The following is a 21554-nucleotide window of genomic DNA, read 5'->3' as shown; positions in this document are numbered from 1 at the left end:
GAAAAATAAGTTTAATGGATTAAATCGAATAGTAATTCTGAAGAATGTCTAAAGAGATGAAAAAAATGTGAGATGATTGTTGCTCAGTAGAGGTCTGAACAGAAACTTGCGACTTCCTTGTGGTGAGTGCTGGCTATCACAAAAACAGCAATTTGCCGAGTTTACGAACATCTCCACAGTAGCAGCCAATTAATGATAGCGTGCACATCACCATAAATAATCTCAATTTAGACTTAAAGTTTGTTTGGTTTTTTTAATATAAATAGCTCAAAAATGCAAATAAAAAAATATATGCTTATTCGATAAAATGAAATGTAAACGAAAAGGCAGTAAAAAATCTTAGAAGTAAAAATACATCTCGATATTATTCTGTGATCTCCTTTGGACCAATTGATGTTTTATTATCTGGAATCGTTTAAAATTCAAAACAAACAAGGAGAAGAGAGAGCACTCAAGTGCAAAAAATCTCACCTTACCGATTCGCAAAATTTATGTTAATTTAGCAGCTATAAATGTTCAGCAAATTCATTAGTTTTAAAACAGTTAATATTAATAAAGATAATAATAATAATATCAATTACTAGTTTATTAAAACTAAGATGTACTTTTCTCTTCTGCCTTGCCCTTCTGACCTTTTCATTCTTAACTCTCTATTTGTTAAATCTACCTCCAGTTTTTAAATGATGTTGATTACTTCTACATATATTTACAATTAAAGTTACATAAATTAAAACTACAGATTGACTTGAACATTAGATTTAACATTTATATATATGAATGCATTGTATAAGATGTTGGAATATCGTCCCACCACATCCCGCCTTACCTTAAGTACTAAATAAGGTGATGAGAAGGCTTACAGTTTTTGATTAGGTGCCACATCCTACTCCATCCTGCCCCATTCCGCATTGCTTTGACCATTCTCATATCATTGTTTTACTCAAGTATTACCTAACATACATATACAATTAAGGCTCATAAATGTAAGACTAGATAAAATATATTTTTATGGTAATTATCAAAGTTTACTTAATTATAACTATCAAAATGTCTTTTTCTTTTTGGTTTTCTGTTTTTTTAAAATTTTATGAAGTTAATATTACTGCAAATCTAATAAAAATATTGCAATATTTGAAAATAAATTATTATTTTACAGTTTAGATACAAAACGATGAATTTTTTTTCCATGAGCAATTAAAGCTGTGATACAAAATTACGGAAGCCAATTAATTCCTCTATGTTGCCGCGAAATTTTAAATCGTAAATGCATAAAACATTAGCTTAAATATCAACAACCCTACATATGTAATATTAGAGTTTTACTTTTGTATCTTCTTTTATAGCAGAATTATACGAAAAGAAGTAGAATCAAAATTTACACAAAATTCATATGAAGAATCAAAATATAGTTTACGTCACAGCTTGTAGTTTGATAATAAAAATATAGTATATTTATATCTAGGTCTAAAATATAAGTTATATGTGAAATATACTGATGAATCACTATATATCACTTTAATAATTATGCTATAAATTTTTAATTTTTGCTAGTGGGTTTTTTTTAGTACATATTAGTTATTGTAGATTAAAATTTAAAAAAAATTCTTAACTAAAATATCAAAGAAATGTTAGCAATAGTTAACTGTATTTCTTTTCATTTGTTACATGTTGTGGCATGGTAGCTTTCCGAAAATCTTTCTTTTTCCCTGCCCTATTCCCATTTTAAGTGTTTGTGAGTAGGAATGTGTCTTATCTCTTCTCTTCCTTGTAGACTTTCTTGATTGGATCTTTAAAGATTGATTAATTACAATTAGAATGACAAGTTTTACAGCCATTTAAATTTATATGGTTTGCTAAATCCATATTTTATGTACCTGTACTAGCTTAATGGCTCTCCTAATTGACAAACAAAATCAAGCTCATTGATTTTTCTTCACAGAAGTTCAGATCACTCAGTACATTAATCTCCACAGTATGGTGCTCAATTTTGTGCTCTAAGCTGGGAAGATCTTTTGACAATTGCGTTTCAATCTGGGTAAACTGGATTAACAATTGCTAGGATAACCATAAACATACAAAAGACATAATGTTCTAAAAAAAAATTTAATATTTTCGAAGGAACTCAAGTAAAGTAGTTGGTATACTCTATTATTCTATTAAGTTTCTTATAGTTTACTTTATTGTTAACAGTTCATATTAAATACTTATGAAATAATTATTAGTAATAACTAATAATGTTAATAAAAAAGATTTGTGGTTTATCAAATAGTATTCATTTGAGGAAAGCAATTTCAAAATATGCACCAGGTACATGTGATGGAACAACATAAGAAAGCTCTGCTTTTAGAAATTATTTTGTGTAGATGCTGATGTTGCCATCTTGGAACTTTCATTTTTCTTCCATACTTAAGGTAGGAATGTTGTTTATTAGGAGCATCTTCAGATGATACAATCCCTTTTGCTGGAATGTTGCATGGTGCATTGCACCAGGAATGTGAAATTTGTATCTTGCACCTAACAGCACCATATTGGCCAAATTTGCCAACTCCAGGTAATATTGCCTCATTCTACCATACTAGTCAGTGAATATTATTATCATCAGCAATTGAAGGTGTTTGTTTTTTCAGTTATAAATGAATGAGTTAATTTCTTCAAAATTTTAAAGTTCAGGATGTTTTTAGAGAACTGGAGCACATTCCTACCAAGTCCCAGGACAAATGGTCTTCTAAAAATCTATATCTCTCAGCAGAAGCAAAAGTCATTCTACCTCTTGCACTACCCCATTAGACACCTGCAATCTTTTCTGTGTTTGATGTTGTTCTATCAAATACTTGAATTTCTCTCTACGATTCCATACATCTTTAGAATTTCCTTAAAAGCTTCTTTATGTGGTAATCCTGTTCCCTTCTTTTTAGGTAATGTCTCAAGAAGTTCTATTTGACCATTAAACTTAGTTGACACAGCCTACCACTTTCTGAGAAGGTCCTTATATTTTTTTAAGCACTTTAATAATCTTGCTATCAAAGTGCACAAAAGTAGAAGAAGATTAAAAATTGACACTATCGCTGCACTAGTTTGAATATATTAAAAATTAAAAATTATCCTGCCAAAACCTGGAGAAAAAAAAAGTTAAGTTTATTATATAATAACTACTAAAGTTTAATTTATCATATTCAAGTATGAAACAAACTTTGTAAGAGTTCAAAAAAGCTTTATTAACATTTTTATGCCTAGAAAATCACGCAACCTTATATTTCAGTTTTAGATCAATTTTAAACTTTTCATATTTTTTTCAGAATCTTAGAAACCTAAAACAAAGAATTCCTGTTAAGAGCACAAAATTTGTCTTTCTTAACACATGCAAAAAAAAAAAAAAAAAAATATCAGAGCAATTGAAATTAGAGAAAAGGCTGAAATTTGTTTGTAAAAAATAGGGCAAAAAAACATTTTTGAAACCCTTTGGCTACCTTTAAAAGTGATCCCTTTTTTTCTTTAGTAATTACACAGCAACTTAAGTCAAGGTGATCCTTTCAAAATATTCTCATGGCCCAATGATAGACTAATGATAGCCTGATAAATCTTGATATATAAATATTAGTGTATCTTAGATTTAAATTTATTATACATATTTTAAATGATGTTTGTAAATTTCTTTTTAGAAAGTATTTATTTTGCATGACCATGAACACTCAATTATATGGCACTGAGAAATGTTGAGTTCACTCTTATCAACGCTGGAATTAAAAGCTTAGATCTTATTGAACTGCCATCTACTTTGTTTTATTTAAGCTTGCATGGAAATCAAATTAAGCAAATTGAAAATTTGTCTCATTTGAAATTCTTGAAGCAGTTGGACCTATCTTCAAATAATATTACTAAAATATCTTCTTTAGAGCAATGTTCATCTTTAAAGATATTGAACCTTTCTTGTAACAGCATTACAAAAGTAGAAGGCATTGAAGCATTAAGGTGTATAAATAAACTTATGTTTATATTTGTGTGTGTGCATGTGTGTGTGTTTATGTGTGTACTTGCTGATTGATTAAAAAAGTTGTTGCTATTTCAAAAGACTCTCTCGCCTACACAGCTCTCATAGTCAAAGTTTTGATGGAAGAAAGCAAGATAAATTTAGTGCTCCGGCCAGCTCAATTACCAAATTGAATCCAATTAAATCTATTTTAAAAAAACTGACTGCTTAAGGAAAGTTTATTGATCTTGTTGATGGTATCTAATAGTAATAGTCTGAAACCTATTAAATATTTTCCAAAAATGGGAATACATCCTTAATGAGCTGTGCAGCTGCATTTTGGGTATCTTTTTTGGTAATCAGTAGTTAATACATAAAAAGGTTTGTTTTCAAACGTTAGTGATATACAAAACATCTCTTGTCTTTTGACACTGTCAATTTAGTGCATCTTCTACCACAAGTAGCACTTAATTGAGATTATACCTGGAGAAAAGAAACCAGGAAGTGTTTAAAACAAATAAATAGATATTGTTATCTATGTATCTAAATGTTATAAATATATTTAGTTTGTTGCAGATCTAAACACTTCTAAAGGTGTTCAGTTGGATTAAGATCTAGACTTAGTCATGGCTATTAAAACACACAAATATGCTTTGATTGGAAAAATCTTTGAATAGACTTTGCAGAAATCCATCCTAAAGGCATTTAAACTTGTCATGTAGCATTATTTATATTTTCCTTGTACATTACGAAGGAATTCATTGACATTAATAATTTCCTTGGTTATGTACAAAAAAATACCAAAAATACAATCAAACTGAATAAAGTGAATCATGTGGCAAATAAAGTAGCCCTTAACCATTACTCTTACTCTGTCACGCAGTTGAAAATGGATATCGGGAACTAAATTTTTGACCAGCATGATATCAACAGTAATTTATTCCATAGGATCCAAACAACATAATCTTTGTCTAATTGCTCTATATTACTCAAAGTATTTATTTCACCCATATCACTCATAATGGCCAAGTGATGATGGATTGGCAAACTCAAATTTAAACAATGAGATTTTTTTAAGAAATCTAAGGTGTTTTTTGCATGGGGATCTTCCAATCAATTCTAAGGCACATAAACAAAGTTTCACAGTTTCAACTTTTATTTTGTATATGATATTTAGGGGGTTTATCCCACTGCAAAAAGTTCAAGTGACAAGTTCCAGCTCAGAATTGAGTTGAAACTTGCCACTTGAACTTGTTATAAACTTAACCAAAAAAATGCTAAAATTAAATGGTTGCATTAAGTTTTTATATATCTTTTTTTTTTACAACTTCAATTAAATGTTTTTTAAAGTTTAAATAACGATTTTTCGTTTAGAAATCTGCTTCACATTGACTTATCATACAATAAGGTCTCAGAGATTTCTGGATTTAAAAGTTTTACTGAAGGAACACATGTTTTGCACCGTGTTGATTTGTTTGGAAATAACTTAAGTTCATTGAAGCATGTAATATCTGCTTTGTGTTTCTGTAAATCTTTAAGTGTTCTTAACCTTCAATGGAATCATGACACAAATCCAGTGTGTTCTGCACCTGGATACCGATCTAACATCATTTTACAGATGCCTTGGATAAATTATTTAGATGGATTTGATAAATTAGGCAAACAAATAAAGGAAGATGACAACAATGTACCAGGTTTTTATTCTATTAAGTTTGCACAGTCTATATAAGTGAAAAATAAATATTTACTGAGTATTTAAATATACTAAATATTTACTTTAGTCTAATTGTTTACTAGATGTTATGAATTTTAACATGTCATATAGCCTTTGAAACAATTCCAGAATTTCACAATTTCTGACACTGTAGTTAGTAGTTAGTTTATAGTTAGTTTGTTACACTGAAGAATAAATGAAGAATAAATATTTCTCTGAATAATTAAGTTTTTTTTTATCAATACAACTCAATTACTGATTATGTTTGATTTCTGTAATAGTAAATTTCAATCTTACTAAAAAAAAGTTACGCATATAATTTACCTGATTGTCAAAAGAGAAGTAGTGCATCATTAATACTTGGTCAAAATACATGACACTTAATTTAGAAAAAATGACACTTTTAATTTAGTAACTAGTTACAAAAATTTTAGAATAAGAGTTTTATTTGTATTTTTTCTTTTTCAAAGGTCTTGATGAGTATTTAGAGTTATTGGAGACATCATCTGGTTCCGTTCTGCAATCAAATGATCTGTTAAAGAATGGAGTAAGGCTTCTTTAAGCAGAGTTATTTTAGTTTTAATGGGAACCAGACTTTATGTTGTGTTACTCAATAAAATAAAAATAAAAATTTTTATTTTATATTGCAATTTTATTTAAGATTTAAAAAAAAATTACTAACAGCAGCCTTTTCAGTATCAAGTATCTTCATTGAAGTATCTTCTCAAAAATTCCTCATGTATTAAATAACAGTGATTTTTTTGAACATTTTTTTTACATAATTTTTTTTTCTTACTTTTTGCATAATTTTTTTTCTTTCTTTTTTACTCTTGTGACATATCACAAAACATACCTTAAATGTTGTTCTAATCATTTGCAGGTTTTAAGATATTGTAGAAAAACCCATTTTAGGATTTTTTTAAGAAATCTTTGGTTGTTTGAGCACCATTAAAATACTATAATATGTTTATTTTCCATTTTCTTTTAACTGATTATCTCCTTAGATTAAAACTGAAGCTAAATTTTTAGTATATTATGTGCACAGATTGAATCTGTGAAAGTAAAACTTAAAAAAAGTGAAAGTTTTGATATGTGTGATTACTTTTTGTTTATATCAGTACCAGTATATGTACTAAAATAACAAGAGGACTTTCAATAAATATCTCATTAAAATTGAATTTAAAAACACAAACAAAAATAAAAGATAAACATTTAAATTCTTGGTGGTTTGTTATAAAAATCATTTTCTTACAGCTATTTTGGGCTACCAAACAAAAAATAAAATAGAAATATATTATTTTTATCCATAAATGCTAATATGTTGAGGTTACAGCTCACTGTTACAATTTAAGAAACATATTTTGTTACTAATATTGTGATTACTGCTAATTCCTCATTCGTTAAACGCTTACCATGTCCCATTTCAAATTAAGGTATTAAAAACCAAATGTTAAAAACTTTATGAGCACTGATTTCACAGTCTTTGTTAACTTACAAATAATAATAATAAATTAACTCACAAATGCGTATCACCAGATCAAAATATACAAGTAAACAAAACATGTTGTGAATTATTACCCAAGATGAAGATAGTTATAAGATGTAACTATAACATGTGATGTTGAACAGAGGGTTATGTTGGAACATGTGGTGATGTATATGCAAAGGAATATGTTATAGCATGTTGGAGGTAAAAAAGGATATGTTATAGCATCAATCACCTTTAAAATGCATTGGATTTTATTTTATATTAGTTTTAAGTTAGCTTTTAGTTGTATGGTGATTACTTATTATCTTATTTTGAAAACAAAGATGAAGTTAAAAGTACTGAAAATAATCAGTCTTACATCAGTAGATACTTTGGACTAATGTATTTATTTGCAGCTTCAAATTTATAACTGTTTAACTCTCATTGGGTTTCTTTTGGCTAAAACAAATTTTTTCATATTCTTTTGTCTCCCTTTGGACTTCCGTTTCATTTTTTAAAAATATTATTGTGTCTAGTTTAATGGAATTAAAAAACTTGTAACTGTTGGAATCAATTCCTTTTTTGGAAGTGACATACTGGAATTTGAACTGTAGTCATGGCTTTTTTTTATCTACATTCCATGTTTAGTGATTCTAAAATGACAAGTTAGGGGTATACAAAAATGCAGTGAGTAAATCTTTCCCTGCTTGTTTTTATTTTAACCATAGACTGATCTTCTTGGAATATTTCTCCAATTTAATGCAAATTCAAGCACTAAACTCAAAGTTCAATTTGACTTAGCATATGTATTGTTTGATAAAATTGGATCACTTGAAGCAAGAAATTTAATAGTTGAGGGATTTCAGATTAAATGGTACAGCTTCAATCAATATGCACAAATATTAAACTAATAAGAACTGTTGACATGGCTTAAAACTTGATGAACTTGGTGGTTTGCAGTAAGGCTAAGTTCGTGAGATCATCAAGTCTTAAGAAGGAGTTATAATAAATTTATGTGAAAATGATACAATAGTATAATATATATTGCAAAATATTTTTGCAGCCATTTTTTAATTGATAAGTTACAATAAATTCTTTTTTACGTTATTGCTTTCTAAGTTATAATTTTACAAAATATTATAGGTTATTATAAATTTTATAAAATTTTAAAGCATAAGTTATTTAAAATGGTAATGTTATAGAATTGTTTTTTTAGTTTTAATTTCATGTTTGTAAAGTTATTAATCTTCTTTTAAATCCATTATTTTTATGGTTGTGTAAACTGTCATTTATTTTTATCTTTTAATTACAGGGCTTGCTTACTGAGGAAAGGATAAACACACCTAAAATTGATTCTGCACTATCAAAATATAAACAAAGAAATAAAAACGTTTCAACAGATGTAAAAGGAAATATCAAGGTAAAACCTTTCAATTCTGATCTCTAACAATAAGTGTAAATTAAATGTAATCACAGCTTATTTTAAAATAAATAAGTTTTAAATTAAGCAAACAATATAGCCACAGGTTCTATGCTTGTGATTGTGACCTTTAAGGGTATGTAATGATATTGTTTTAAAATGAATTTTATTACACAAATGCAAGTATTTCATAAAAAATAGGAAAATAGCAATAGTAAATTAGTTTAAAAAAATAACAATAATGATAATTTTAAGGTAATTCTAATACCCTGTTATTATTATTATTATCATCATCATCATCATCATCATCATCATCATCATCATCATCATCATCATCATCATCATCATCATCTTCTTCTTCTTCTTCTTCTTTTTACAAAAAATATTGCCCAGCATGAAATATTTCCCAAGTAATGGCTATCCAAAGTGCAAGCAGTTTAGGAAATTTTAATACGGCGCTGTGGGAAAATGTCAAAAGTTTTGGACAGTGGCAATTTTAAGTACAAAATCAAAATCAGCAATTTAAGCACTTGCAATACTTTTTTTTTTTTCAGCTATTCTTTTCAGTTAATTCATTTATCAACCAAATTGAATTATTAACTAAAATAGAGAAGTTTTTTATTTCCCCTAATTTTGATCTAAAATTTTCTTATAAGTTTTGCTATAAATTCTTCTATAAAGACTTCAGAAAGCTTTAATGAAATTTTTAAATGAGTAAAAAATTTTCAAGATTGATTGAAGTTAAGCTTATCTTTACCTATTGTGAAAAAGAATAATAAAAAAGTTTAAAAAAACTTATAATTTAGTTTTCTTTTGACTACAAAAATTAATTTCTAATCTTTAGTAAAAAATGAATTTTTTTCTTTATAGATTTCACATAGTGATGCTGATAGTAAAGTCACAGCAAGATTAGATTCTTTAGAAGATAAATTACAAACTCTTGTGGACCTTTGTGTAAAGAAAGAGGCAAGATGGCGTTTCTTAATTTTCCTTCTTTTTGTAATACTAATTATAAAATGAAATAAAAAAATGAATGTGTATAAAGCTAATAGTATCAGTTTTTTAATTTTTAACTTTTATGATAGTTTTAATAGATATTTTACTTCATTTTGAATTATAGATATAATTTAAGGACAGCTCAATGAATAAAATAAATTTTTCTTTAAGAATGAAATGGTTGAATAAATGGTTGAAATTATTAAAAAAAAATTTTTTTTCTCAAATAAAAAAATTCAAAAACTTACATGATAAAAGCTAAAGAAAATTTGAAAAGGAGAATTTTAAAGTTGTTTTTTTCAGAAACAGTTCGAGCGGAAATAGTTTAAGTATATCAAATTCACCTACTTGCAATCCATTTGATTGCTGCTATTAATGTTATGAGTGTTATTGATAATGATTACTGCATGATAATCTTTTTTTAGAGCTTGAAAGAAGAACAAAATGTTTGTCCTGTTCATGAATTTGATTCTGTTTTTGAAGAAACTGGTACTGGTCATAGTATCTATGAAATCGATTCTGTAGTTGAAGGAACTGGTACTGAAGGAACTGGTACTGAGGATAATAGTTATAAGTTGACTTCTGTAATGGAACAGCAAAGTTGTCCCAAAAAGCTGAAACAAAAGCAATCCAAGTTATCTGTTAAATTTCCTCAAAAAAACTTAACAAAACAAAAGCTGCACAGAAACCTTTGCAAAAAAGATAATAAGAATATTAAAACTGAACAATTTTCTGGTTAGCTTTGAATAGTTTTATTTTTTCATAAATATTTTTAAGAAGTGTGAAAATAGTATTGAATGTTGCCTTTAATTCTTAATTGGTGCTTGTTTTAAGATTTTTTCATAATTCTCTTTATAATATAATCCATAATATGAGTTTAAAAAAAAAAAAAAAAGAAATATAATCCACTATGAATAATGCACTATGAATTTCAGAAAGCAAATTTTTTATAGTTATATTCTTGAATTACTTGTATTTTGTAATTTGTAAATTTTTTGTTCTTTTTATATTTTCACTGGTTGATATTTTGTGTTAATAACTTTAGTTGTTGGACTAAAAGCATCCAAAGGATCGCCGAATAAAAGAAATATTGCAAATAAAGAAATTAACTCTGAAGTACAAAAGTATGTTAGAAGTCCTGAAGATGATGAGACTTGCTTAGTGAGTAAATTTATTTGGTGTTTCTGTGAAATTAAAAGAGAAATTACAAAAATAACATAAAATTATGTCTGTAAAAATAATATTAGTATAAATTGTTTCCAGTTATTTGAAATATGATTTGGAATAAAAATTTAAATATGACTTAATCAGTAAGGGTATGATAAAATTGGCATGGTTTTTGTAGGCATTAATGCAGGAGGTGAATATAGAGCGAGAAAGGCGCTGGAAAGCTGAGCTGGCATCTAATAAACTGATGGAAAATATGAAAAAGTATCAAGAAAGATGTGGGTAGATTAAACAATGAGTTAAATTTTTTTTTTTTTTTTTAAGATTATGGCAAATTTACTGAGTAAAGCTTTTAGTGTACAACCATCTTTTAGTGTTCAACCAAAAAAACTTTTAAAAAACTTTATGCTCTTTTTAGTAATAGAAGATAAAAAATTTCAAGAGGGGGCTGTAGCAGTAACTGAAAAACTCAAACAAGTTTATGACAAAGAAAAGAAACTAAGATTGGAAGTCGAGAGTCTTTTGAAAATTAATCAGGTAATATTAAACTCTTAGGTTAATATTTGTTTCAAGAAAACTTGTATAGTTTGTATAATAAATGTATAATTAATTGATTGATAATTTAGAATTGGTTTTGTTTCTTTTCTTGCAGGAAGAGAAGATCTGTCTGAAAGATCAAGTTAATACTCTGCAAAAAAACGACTCAGAGCAAAAAAAGATTATAGTTACTTTACAAGAAACTGTTACCAAGCTTGAAAGAGATAAAACAGAAGAACAGATACATTATGTATTTATTTATATTAAAGTTTTACAAATTGAACAATTTTTTTTGTGGTTCAGACTTATGTAACTTTCAACAACTTGATTAAATTATGAATAATCTATTTTAATAGCCTTTTTTTTTAATCTTTAGAAGAATTTGTATCAAGAGATACAGTTGGATATGGGAGGAGCAAAAAGAGAATTAGAGCTGCTGCGCCATTCTGCAGAAAAACGTAAAGAAGAAATTCGTCAGCTGCAGGATCTTCTTATATCTCGGGAGTACGAACATAAGTATGTTTATTTGTAAAGTTATATAGAAGATATTTTTTAAAAAAGAAAATTTTCTAACTCAAATCTTGCTGCCTAATATTCTTTTAAACCTATTTACTTATCTGTTTTTTACTACATTTATATATTCATTCAAAAAGTAATACTCTTTTCAAAGTTTATTGTGTTGTCTAAAAAGTAATTATATACTTCTTATAATTTGAGGTTTTGAAAAAGTATAAAATATTATTTTCCTAAAATATTAGAAAGTTATTGGAAAATATGATACCAGAAAAAGAAGTTCAAGAATTAGTGGAGAAAGCTGTATTAAAAGAGCAGCAGCGAGAAGATGATGCAATAAACCAATATAAATTAAGGTATTTTTTTTATTAAAATTTTGCTTTAATGCTTACAAAAGATATTGTTTCAAATTGATTTTCACCCCATAAAAAAGATTTTCTCACTTTAATTTTGCTATTTTTGTTGTACATTTTTGTGTTTTTTAAAATATATATTCTAGAAATTAAATCGACATTCATTTACATTCAAATAATTATAAAATTGATTTATGGGTTTTCTTAAACTTGCTTAATTCTCAATCCGATGTGCTTTTTTTAAGTTTTATTAATAAATCAATGTGCATAATAGAAAGTAATTGTAACTTTAAAATAATTTAACAATTATTAGAATGAGTTAATTAGTTAATTTATTTGACATATCATGAGATATCATGAAATAAAAGATAACAAAAATATTAAAACTGGACAATTTTCTGGTTATGATATCATGAAATATCATGTCTAAAGCTGATAAAATTTGTTAACACATTTGAAGAAGTTAATCAAATCACTTGTATCTTTTCTCCTAGATAAAAAGGTTAAATTGAGTTTTTCTTCATAAATTGACTTTGAATCTCCTGGAATAAGTCTTGTTGCAAAAACTCTTTACCTTCTATTTGATAAAAATGATTCAATTTGTTTAAGAACTCTACCTTTTATACTGTAAAATTTCAAGTTTGAATGTAAGTTTCTTATGAGAAACTCTATTAAATGCTTTTGAAAAGTTTGTAAAAAGTCATTAGGGTATCCTTTATCCATTCCTTGGATTAAAACATCTTCAAGTAAATTTGTAAAAAAAGCCATGTCGATTCTTCTGAATTAAGTTATTATCTAAAAGATGCAAGATGATAGTTTTTTTTTTATAATCTTTTCTAATAACTTTACATACAACTGTTGTAAGGAAATGGGTCTATAGTTAGAAGGTGCAAGTTTATCACTGTTTTTATAGATAGGTACTATATTTGAATCTTTCCATGCTTTTTGGTACATCTCCTAATTCAAGGGGGGTTCAAGGGCTTCAAAATTGAGGGCTCAAAGCTTAAGAATGTGTTCAATAGAGATATTTAAACTTTCAGAACAAGTATTCAAAACATATGGATGAACCCTCCATATGTTTTGAATACTTGTTCAGAATACTTGTTGAAATAATTTCTAAAAGCTTTTTTTTTTTATCTAGTATTTTTCATTAAAAAATAACTTCATAGATTGGAAGAAAGAAACAGAGAATACAATGCTTTAGAAGATGAGTTTAGAATGGCACTGCAGTTAGAAGCAAATCGATATAATAAGGTAAATAGATTTTTTGTTTAACAAGATTTATTTTTAAAGTCTCTAAGATTTCTGGAATTGAATGCATCTTATTAGTTTTTTAATTTTTACAGCTCCATGAAGCTTATGAACAAAATAAAAAGGAATTGCATGAACTCAGCCTTTCTTTTGAAAGTCTTAAAACCAAAGAAATTGATGGTCGAACACTTGTAGCTGAACTGACTTCAGTATAATCGGTTTACTTTCTTATTTTTATTTGCTTTACAAAAATATTGTAGGTGAGATTGGGAACATTCATTAAAGCAATTATTATCAATGAACAATTTTTAGGCTGCAAAAATTATTTTTGTTTCAGATGGTTAGAGAGCAAAAAACAAAGATTTCAGAATTAATTCAGAGTAAGCAAGAAATTATAATCCACTATAAAGTACGTGTTTTTCTTTATAAAGATTTAAGAAATTTAAAACTTACTTTCATTTAACCTTTAATCTTATTTTTCATTAGGATCGAGTAAAAACCTTAGAGACTGAAGCTATAGAACTAAGGCAACTTGCCTCAAAAGTTGAAAGTCTTCAACAGGTGATATAGTTTATAATTTTTTCCTTGGGCTGAGTGAGAATTTCTTTTTGTTTCATATGAAAATATTTTCTTATTTTTTCTTTAAGTCAATGTCCATATTGTACCTCTATAGAATCCTCATGGTTTTTAACTTTATAGTAGCTTTCTACACATAAAAAATTCTATTTTCACTTTGTTAGGACAAAGATCGAATGGCTTCACATATTCTTAGTCAAGAATCTGTCATTCAAGGGTTAAGATCTGAAAGAAAATGTTGGAGTGAAGAGCTTGCTCAGCAAAGTATTTTTATTGGTTTGTTTGTTTTACAACAAAAAAAAAAAGCTATACAAGCTATATAGTTACACGTTTATTACATTTAAAATAATATTGTAGAGTATTTGTACTAAAAGAGCATATTGAGCTATTTATAAATAAATTTTTTGTGGAGAAAATTAAAAAGTATTTCTTAAATTGTAATCAGATGCTATTTAATTTTAAAAATATTTAAAAAAAAAAAAAAAGAAAAAGGGTTTAAATAGTTATTTTTTCACTTAACTTTGAAAGGTAATGTATTTAAGAAGATTTCAGTAAAAATTAGTTAACAGAGACGTTTTTTTTTTTTTTTTGTTGTACCAACTGATAGTTGGTACAACAAAAAAAATTTACCATTTTCATAAAAAAAATTGCATTTTTATTCAATATAGTAAAAGCGGGTCAAACCGATCACCAAACAATAAAAATCAAGTAACATTATTATATTTTAAATTTTTAAACTATTTTTTTTAAATAAGATTAAAAATACCAACAAGCACATTATTTATTAATTTTTTTTTTTTTTTTTTAATTGTATTTGAAAATATGAAAACTAGAAGAAGAAAAAATGATTGCTTTGGGCAGAAAGTCTATTAAAACAGATCAATATTTAAATACATTTAATAAATTTAACATTTTATATATGTTTTATTAATATTATGATTGTTACACGTTTGTTGTAACAATAACAGTTATGTCCTGTGTGAGTGTATCATTATCTCTCTGAATCTTCAATTAGATGCAAGTTCTTATACTGAATGGTTTATACCTTTTTAAAAAACAAAAAGTTATTCTCTGGTATAAAGTGGAGGAATGATTAGGTGGCTGGAATAATGCTTTTGAAAAGTGCTCAACAAACTGAAGATGAATTGCATCTATTTCATCTTTTTTTACATTGTACAACTTCATATTTTTCCTGCAAAACACAAACATAAAATCTACTTTGAGTATATCCTCAGCATTTAATTGTTTTAAACAAAAGCAATTTTTGCATGTCTCTTTCCTGTACTTCCAATGCCATCACATGATAATTTAGCAAGGCTTGTACCAAAAGATCCACATTCTACATTTTTATGCAAAAATCATCTTTTATATTGGTTAACAGCTCACTGTGAAAAGTACAATTTTGAAAAATTTTGTGGTAGAATCTCTTTAATGTGATATATTGCTATGCTACACAAACAAAACATGTATTGAGAACCATATTATCATAAATTGGTTGAACAGATGTTTTTTCTAAAGTAACACCAAAAGTTATTTGTTTTCAGGTCTTTTTCACAAAATTCTAAAATATTTTTTTAACTTTCAGTTCACACCTCGCAATTCTGTGAAACTCAACTGATAATTTTGATCGATTGTTTCTATAGTAGAGTTTAGATTTAGTTTGTTTTGTCACCAGGCATTGTTCTTGCTCTTCGTTTTGGGTTATAAGATTAATGTATTTTTTCAATATGCTTCTTATCTCTTTCTGTGTTATCATTTACAACTGTAAGGTTTCTAGTTACTATAAGACTCTGATAACAATCATGGAGTGAATCATGAAAAATAAAATGATTGGTTTGTGCTGTTTAGAAAAAATATAATGATTGGTTTGCGCTGTTTAACAAAAAGTTAACTAGTTCTTTGTGTCTAAACTCAAATATTTTCAAAATCAAATTAATAAAATATAAATCATAAACAATGTTTAAAATAAATAAACTAGATAAGATAATATAATTTACTTTTTAGCTGAGTAACCATTTCATTAATGGATAAAATAGCAGTATCCATTTTAACTGGAATCTTAGTTATTGTTGTTGAAATAAAGTTCCTTTGCAGGCAAATTGAGTCTTGTACTATGCTTTTATGTATTTTTTTTTTTAAATGAATAACCCTCAATTCTTACAATTCAAATCAAATCACATTAAATTGGCTCAATTTGATTTGTTAAGAATCAAAAGAATTTACTAGTTAATGCTTTTAGCTTTTGCCATTCATCTGTTACAATGAAAAGCACCAAATAATCAGAATTAATTTGTTGCTTTATTTCTGTCTAAAATAATAACTACTGGAGCTCATAATAAAACTTATTTCAGCTAATTGAAGAATTGTCTCTTTTTTTGCCAATACTTATTGCATATAAAAAAATTGATCGTAAACTCCACTTTTTTTTTTAGAAATGCCTTTAAAATGGTTTAAATACTCCTGCATTGGGCCCAGGTGACCAATACACAGTTCAAAAACAAAATTTAAAATCATTTTATCTATATGATGCCTGAAAAGTAGGTTTAAGAGATCTTTTTCAGATGGCATGCACCTTTTATTTGCCGTTTATTTATTTTCATATATTTGTTTTATTCTAACAGTCCAGATTCTGATGTGTCATAGCAAAAGTTTCTATTGTATCCAAAAGCTAATTTTTAGTAAACAAGTTGTAGAGAACTGCAACCTTGTCACCAACTCTGCTCAATTGAGAAGTCAATTTGAGAATTTTTTAATACAGAAGCACACTTGACACAAAGTTATGTATTAAGATTCGATTTACAAATAGACTAGTGTTGTCTCTCAAAGCTTCTGTAGTAGCCATTAAAATGTAGAGTCTCTCGATTATCTAAATATTTTAAGTAATATATAATCAAATCTAAATATAATCAAAATTATTTCTGACATAAGTTTCAGATCAGTTAGAAAAATGGCCTCACTTGTTGGGTGAGGTCTTTTTACAAAAAATTAAGTTGAAAAGTTAGGATATGCATTATATATATTGTGAGTCTTCCTTATAAATTTAAAATATGTTTATGCAGTTGTGCATACTCCATATTCATATGCTTTTTTAAATAATTTTAGGCTCATCTCTGGCGCTGGACCGTAACAGGTTGGATGCGCTAGTTGACGCCCAAAAGAATGAAATATCTCTTTTGAACAAAAAGTTGGCAGTAGGTTTTGGGTGTAAATAATAGTGATATAATATTTTGGTGAAAATATTTTAATAAAGAATTATTCTACTTTATTAAATTTTGAAAGCTAAAAATGTGTTTATGGTTTTAGGATTGCGAAGACTCTTTAAAGATTAAGACCAAGATGATTATAGACCAAACAGACACAATAAAAGATATGAAAATGGTATCGCTATTTTTTTGGGATTCATAAAACTTTTCTTTTTTACAAAGATCTCCTTGTTAACTTATTTTTATATATGCATCTTATGACGTTTTTTATTTTATTTTTATTATTGATCATTTGGTTATTAAATGTAAAGGATCTTTCTAAAGTTAAAAACGACTTGAAGATTGCCGCGGAAGATTTTAATAAAGAACGCGCTTGTATTGAAGAAGAACTTGAACAAGAAAAGTTGACGAATAAAAGTTTACAAGTGAGATTTTGACTTCAGCATTTATTATTTTCTTTAAACAAGATTCTTATTTACGAAATAAATCGAGTTATTATGATGATGATTTTCAGGAGAAGGTGGATGCATTAATTGAACGGAAGGAAGCATTAAAGGAGAATCTCTTATCTTCTGAAAATGAATTGGCACAATGCAAAAATGAAGCCAGGTAATCTTGTTGAAAACGCTGTAAATTTTTCATCATGATTATTTTTTAATTGTTACTATTATTGTTGTTGTTGCTGTTTTTTATGGTCTATTTTTAAAGGGAGCTTCGCGAAAAATGGAAAGAACGTAGCAGTATAATTGATCAACTAGAAACAAAAGTAATAAAGATGAAAAATTCGTTCGAAGAAAAAGAAAAACTGTTGAGGGAGGAAAATAAACTTCTGAAAATGAGCTTCAAGTTGGTTGCATTCTCTTTTCTAATATTTATTTTTTCTAGATTTAAGAAAATAAAAATACTTAATTATACATTTTTCAAAATTTTTTACATTTTTTTTGCTTAGAATTTTTTTTTTTCTTCCGTACATTTTTTTTTTTTTTTAGTAATAATTAGGTACCAAACCTCGAGTCGATAAGTATCGGAAAAAACAGTTTTGTAATTTAATCGGCTAGACGAAAACCGTAAATAATTTGACCTGTTCAGTTATTTGATCAAAGTTGAATAAAAAAAAACTTTATTTTGATTGGATATTTATTCTCGGCTTTTATCAAATATTAAGTAGTTTTTTCAAGTTTTATAGATCGTCGATTTAACCCGAAAATCATCACAGTTATGAATTTTGTGTTATAGTCATGATCACCCGTTAAAAACCGAAAAAAACGATCCGATGATTTTCCGTTGTCTGGTGCCTAATAGTAATTGAAATATTTGGTTTCATTTTTGATCTGATTTTTAGTTCTTCGAAGGTATTCCCACTTTTTTTTTTTTTTTTTTTTGCAGAGAACTTGAAGAAAAGCATTCGAGCGCACAAACCGAGCATTTAAAGGAAGTGAACGCCTTAAAACACGATTTTGAGTTAAAAACCAGAAAAATAATCGCAGAGAAAGATGATGAACTTGTAATCGCAAAACAACAGGTAAAAAACCTTCGAGTGGTAAAAATACTCAATTTTAAAATTTTCAAAGCGAAGTTTGAAAAAATGTTGAAGCTTGTGACTTTCCTTACTCAAAAAAGTCTGATTTTTTTTTTACGGTCATAGTTCCTATATGTTGGGGCGTCTTAAGGCCATCGGGGATCCTAGTCTACATTTAAATTAGAGGCCCACTATTTTTATTGAATTTTAAAAAATGAAAAAAAAAAACAGTTAATTAGTAAACATTTGTTAAAAAAATTGATAAATTCACATGTGACGTTTTCATGCTTTTTTTCCTTGGAAACTTGTTAATTGTATCATCAAGATCAATAGCGAGAAGAACATCAGATTCAATCGATATTAAGAACGGACAGTTCAATCTTTTTTGTAGCATGCTATAGAGCGGAGCTCAGTTTTGAAAATGTTCGCTCGCGTGTGCAATTGGAGACCATCTTTGAAAGAAAAAATCTCAAGGATATTTCAACGTTTGTTAAAGTGGTTTCTCTTTCATCTCAGAAGTATTCGTTTTCTTGATGAGATCTTGAGCATCGTGTGACAAATCTGAGGTTGAGTCCAACACTGATGAAATAGTATTTTGCTTTTTTAAGTTCTGAAGTTATTTCAACCAACATTTTTATTTTCCCATTACGGCACATGAACTCCTCACAGATATTGGCCAAGATGTACAAAGTGTTACCTTTTCCAGAATTTTCAAGTTTTTTGATGTATTCGTGTAGGAATGGATCAAACTGGCTTCCCAGTGTGCACAGCGACGTTGGATTAACCTTTGGTCGACGTCGAAAGCGATGTTGCATTAACGTTGGAAATGTAAAGTTGAATCGACGTTAGCATACAATGTAATGGCGATGTTAATTTTTTGAAAAACTACATCTTATCCACATTTGTGCGACGTCATTTTTAATTCGTGGTTTATCCGATTGGAAAAAACCACGAGTCTTATATCCACGTAAAGTTCCGACATCTTTCTCACGTTGGTACGATGTTGAATAACTGGAACTTCATACGGCAATGAGCCATCTTGATTGTTATCTTAAATGCAGATAATCTTCCGGCAAGATAGGCTTTGACTTTTGTGCCAAAAGAAACGATGTCAATTTAGGAGATTTTGTCCTCTTCTGCTTTATAGGTTGTTTTTTTTCTTTTTGCAGCACCACTTTCATGAGTGCAACCAGACATGTTTAGCATATTCTTTTTAGTTTTTTTCGAAACATATTTTGACTTGACCACAGCAATTTCAAACTTAAGCAGATTTTATTTTTCAGTGCTTCAGTACTTTAAGATTTCTGCAAATTAATGTTCTTTTTTAAAACGCAAGCATACATTTTCACCTTTTCAGGAAAAAAAAAAAGTAACTTCTGGGGCTCCAAACTGACCAGCTGTTATTTTTCTAAAAATAAAAGTTTCTTATAATCAAGATAATTATTCCAGAGAAACTATGACTTTTAAAATTCAATTTTTTAAAAAAAAAATTTAGAAATATAATTTTCTATTAAATTATGTTAAAAATAAAAAAAATTTCAAACACATTTTGGGAGCAATTGGCCGGGTGAATAAAAATGAGCAATTGCTTACCTTTACATGAATAAAAGTATCAGAAAAACTGCTGAAGTTTTTGTTCACGTAAAGCTGACCAATTACTAAATAAAAGCAATTGCTCATTTTTATTCACCCGGGCTAACGTGTTAAGGCAGCAATTTACAAATTTCAAATAATCGACTAATTTACTTTATCGACTTAAACCCACGATATAATTCTTTCAAATTTGTATTCAGTTAAATCCACATAAATAGATCATAAACAGAAATCCACAAACAAAAAAAACTTGAAAAATCTGATTATATTAAAAGTTTTTCACAACGTGTTTGTTTGTTTTTTTAAACGTCAAACGATATCTCTTGAGTTATATAAACTTATGGACATTATTAAATTATTTACAGGTATGTTGCGTGGAAGAAGAAATGCGAGCCTTATTGGAAGAAAGCGAGAAAAAAAAAAGAAATTTCGAACGCAGGATTGAGAAACTTTCGAACGCATTTACGGAGATTCAGACTAGTTTCATCTAGCTGTCTGCGAGGAAAATATAACTATGAAATGCCTATAAAAAATTTTAAGTTTACATATTTATATTCAATTAGATAAAGTTTATAACAGTTTTCTATGATCTAATTTATTGCATCTGAGTTTTAAATTTGAATTTTCCTCCGCACTTTGACTTGACGGACGGGTTAAAGTAACGTTTTTCATCTCACAAGGCATTATGGGTCAGGAAATTGATATTTAAGAGATGTGATCACTTCACTTTGGCCGCTAACAAAACTTAGTAGTAGCAATTATAGAATTAGAAAGAAATTTGTAGCAGAAAACTGAATTTTTGATTATTATTTTTATATCTTTATTATTACTGTTGTTATCATTATTATTATTATTCTGAGTAACTTCATTTTGGAACAATTAACAAATCACACCCGGGCCAACTAAAACGTCTTTTGTGAAAAGCATTTTAACTTTTTGTTAACCCTTTCGCGACTGAGTTAAAAACATCTATATGACTGCGCGTAAAACTTGTTCGCTTTTTATCCATTTTTCAAAATTAATTTTTGATCGATCTATAAATGCAAATGACAAACGGTTTGAAGTATCAACTTAAGAAATTATTCCTATTTCAGATATATATTTAATGTTTTCTCAAGCCCATATAGATGTTCAGGAAAATTTAAAATTATTGATGAACCGCCAGGCGGTTCACACGTCATTTAGAAACAGGTTTTATGTACCGTGGTGCGAGTCACGCGTCAGGAAAGGGTTCATGTTGCGTATTTCTAAGCGTTATTTTTAATCCCCACAACTTT

At 27.7% G+C, this 21554-nt stretch overlaps 1 protein-coding gene across 13 annotated transcripts; it reads left to right on the top strand.

Moving 5' to 3' along the window:
* Positions 1-1769: 1769 nt before the first annotated feature.
* On the top strand, positions 1770-20855 carry LOC145193483 (leucine-rich repeat and coiled-coil domain-containing protein 1-like). Of its 13 annotated transcripts, XM_090065551.1 has the most exons (26): positions 1770-2138; positions 2432-3128; positions 3660-3969; positions 5342-5661; positions 6152-6228; positions 8462-8569; positions 9440-9535; positions 9991-10300; positions 10611-10726; positions 10911-11010; positions 11151-11269; positions 11385-11519; positions 11646-11785; positions 12028-12138; positions 13305-13389; positions 13482-13595; positions 13724-13795; positions 13873-13947; positions 14127-14226; positions 17065-17153; positions 17266-17340; positions 17477-17590; positions 17680-17774; positions 17874-18011; positions 18552-18687; positions 20643-20855. In XM_090065551.1, exons 3-26 carry the CDS (start codon positions 3698-3700, stop codon positions 20766-20768), a joined length of 3123 nt encoding a protein of 1040 aa, XP_089921677.1. In that variant the 5' UTR covers positions 1770-2138; positions 2432-3128; positions 3660-3697; the 3' UTR covers positions 20769-20855. The 13 variants fall into 13 exon arrangements, 5 of the variants coding, with proteins under 5 accessions (XP_089921677.1, XP_089921675.1, XP_089921676.1 ...); XR_016444586.1 differs by lacking the exon at positions 1770-2138 and having other exon boundaries at positions 2682-2982; positions 13724-13766; XM_090065549.1 differs by lacking the exon at positions 1770-2138 and having other exon boundaries at positions 2861-2982; positions 8456-8569.
* The last annotated feature ends 699 nt before the right edge of the window (positions 20856-21554 follow it).

This window comes from Hydra viridissima, unplaced genomic scaffold, assembly GCF_058129835.1.
Source record: "Hydra viridissima isolate aposymbiotic clone 2 unplaced genomic scaffold, HvirCarnegie_v1 scaffold_10, whole genome shotgun sequence".
In the NCBI taxonomy this organism is placed as follows: Eukaryota; Metazoa; Cnidaria; class Hydrozoa; order Anthoathecata; family Hydridae; genus Hydra; species Hydra viridissima.
Note: the sequence above shows the minus strand (reverse complement) of the source record. Positions and strands in the feature narration are given on the sequence as shown.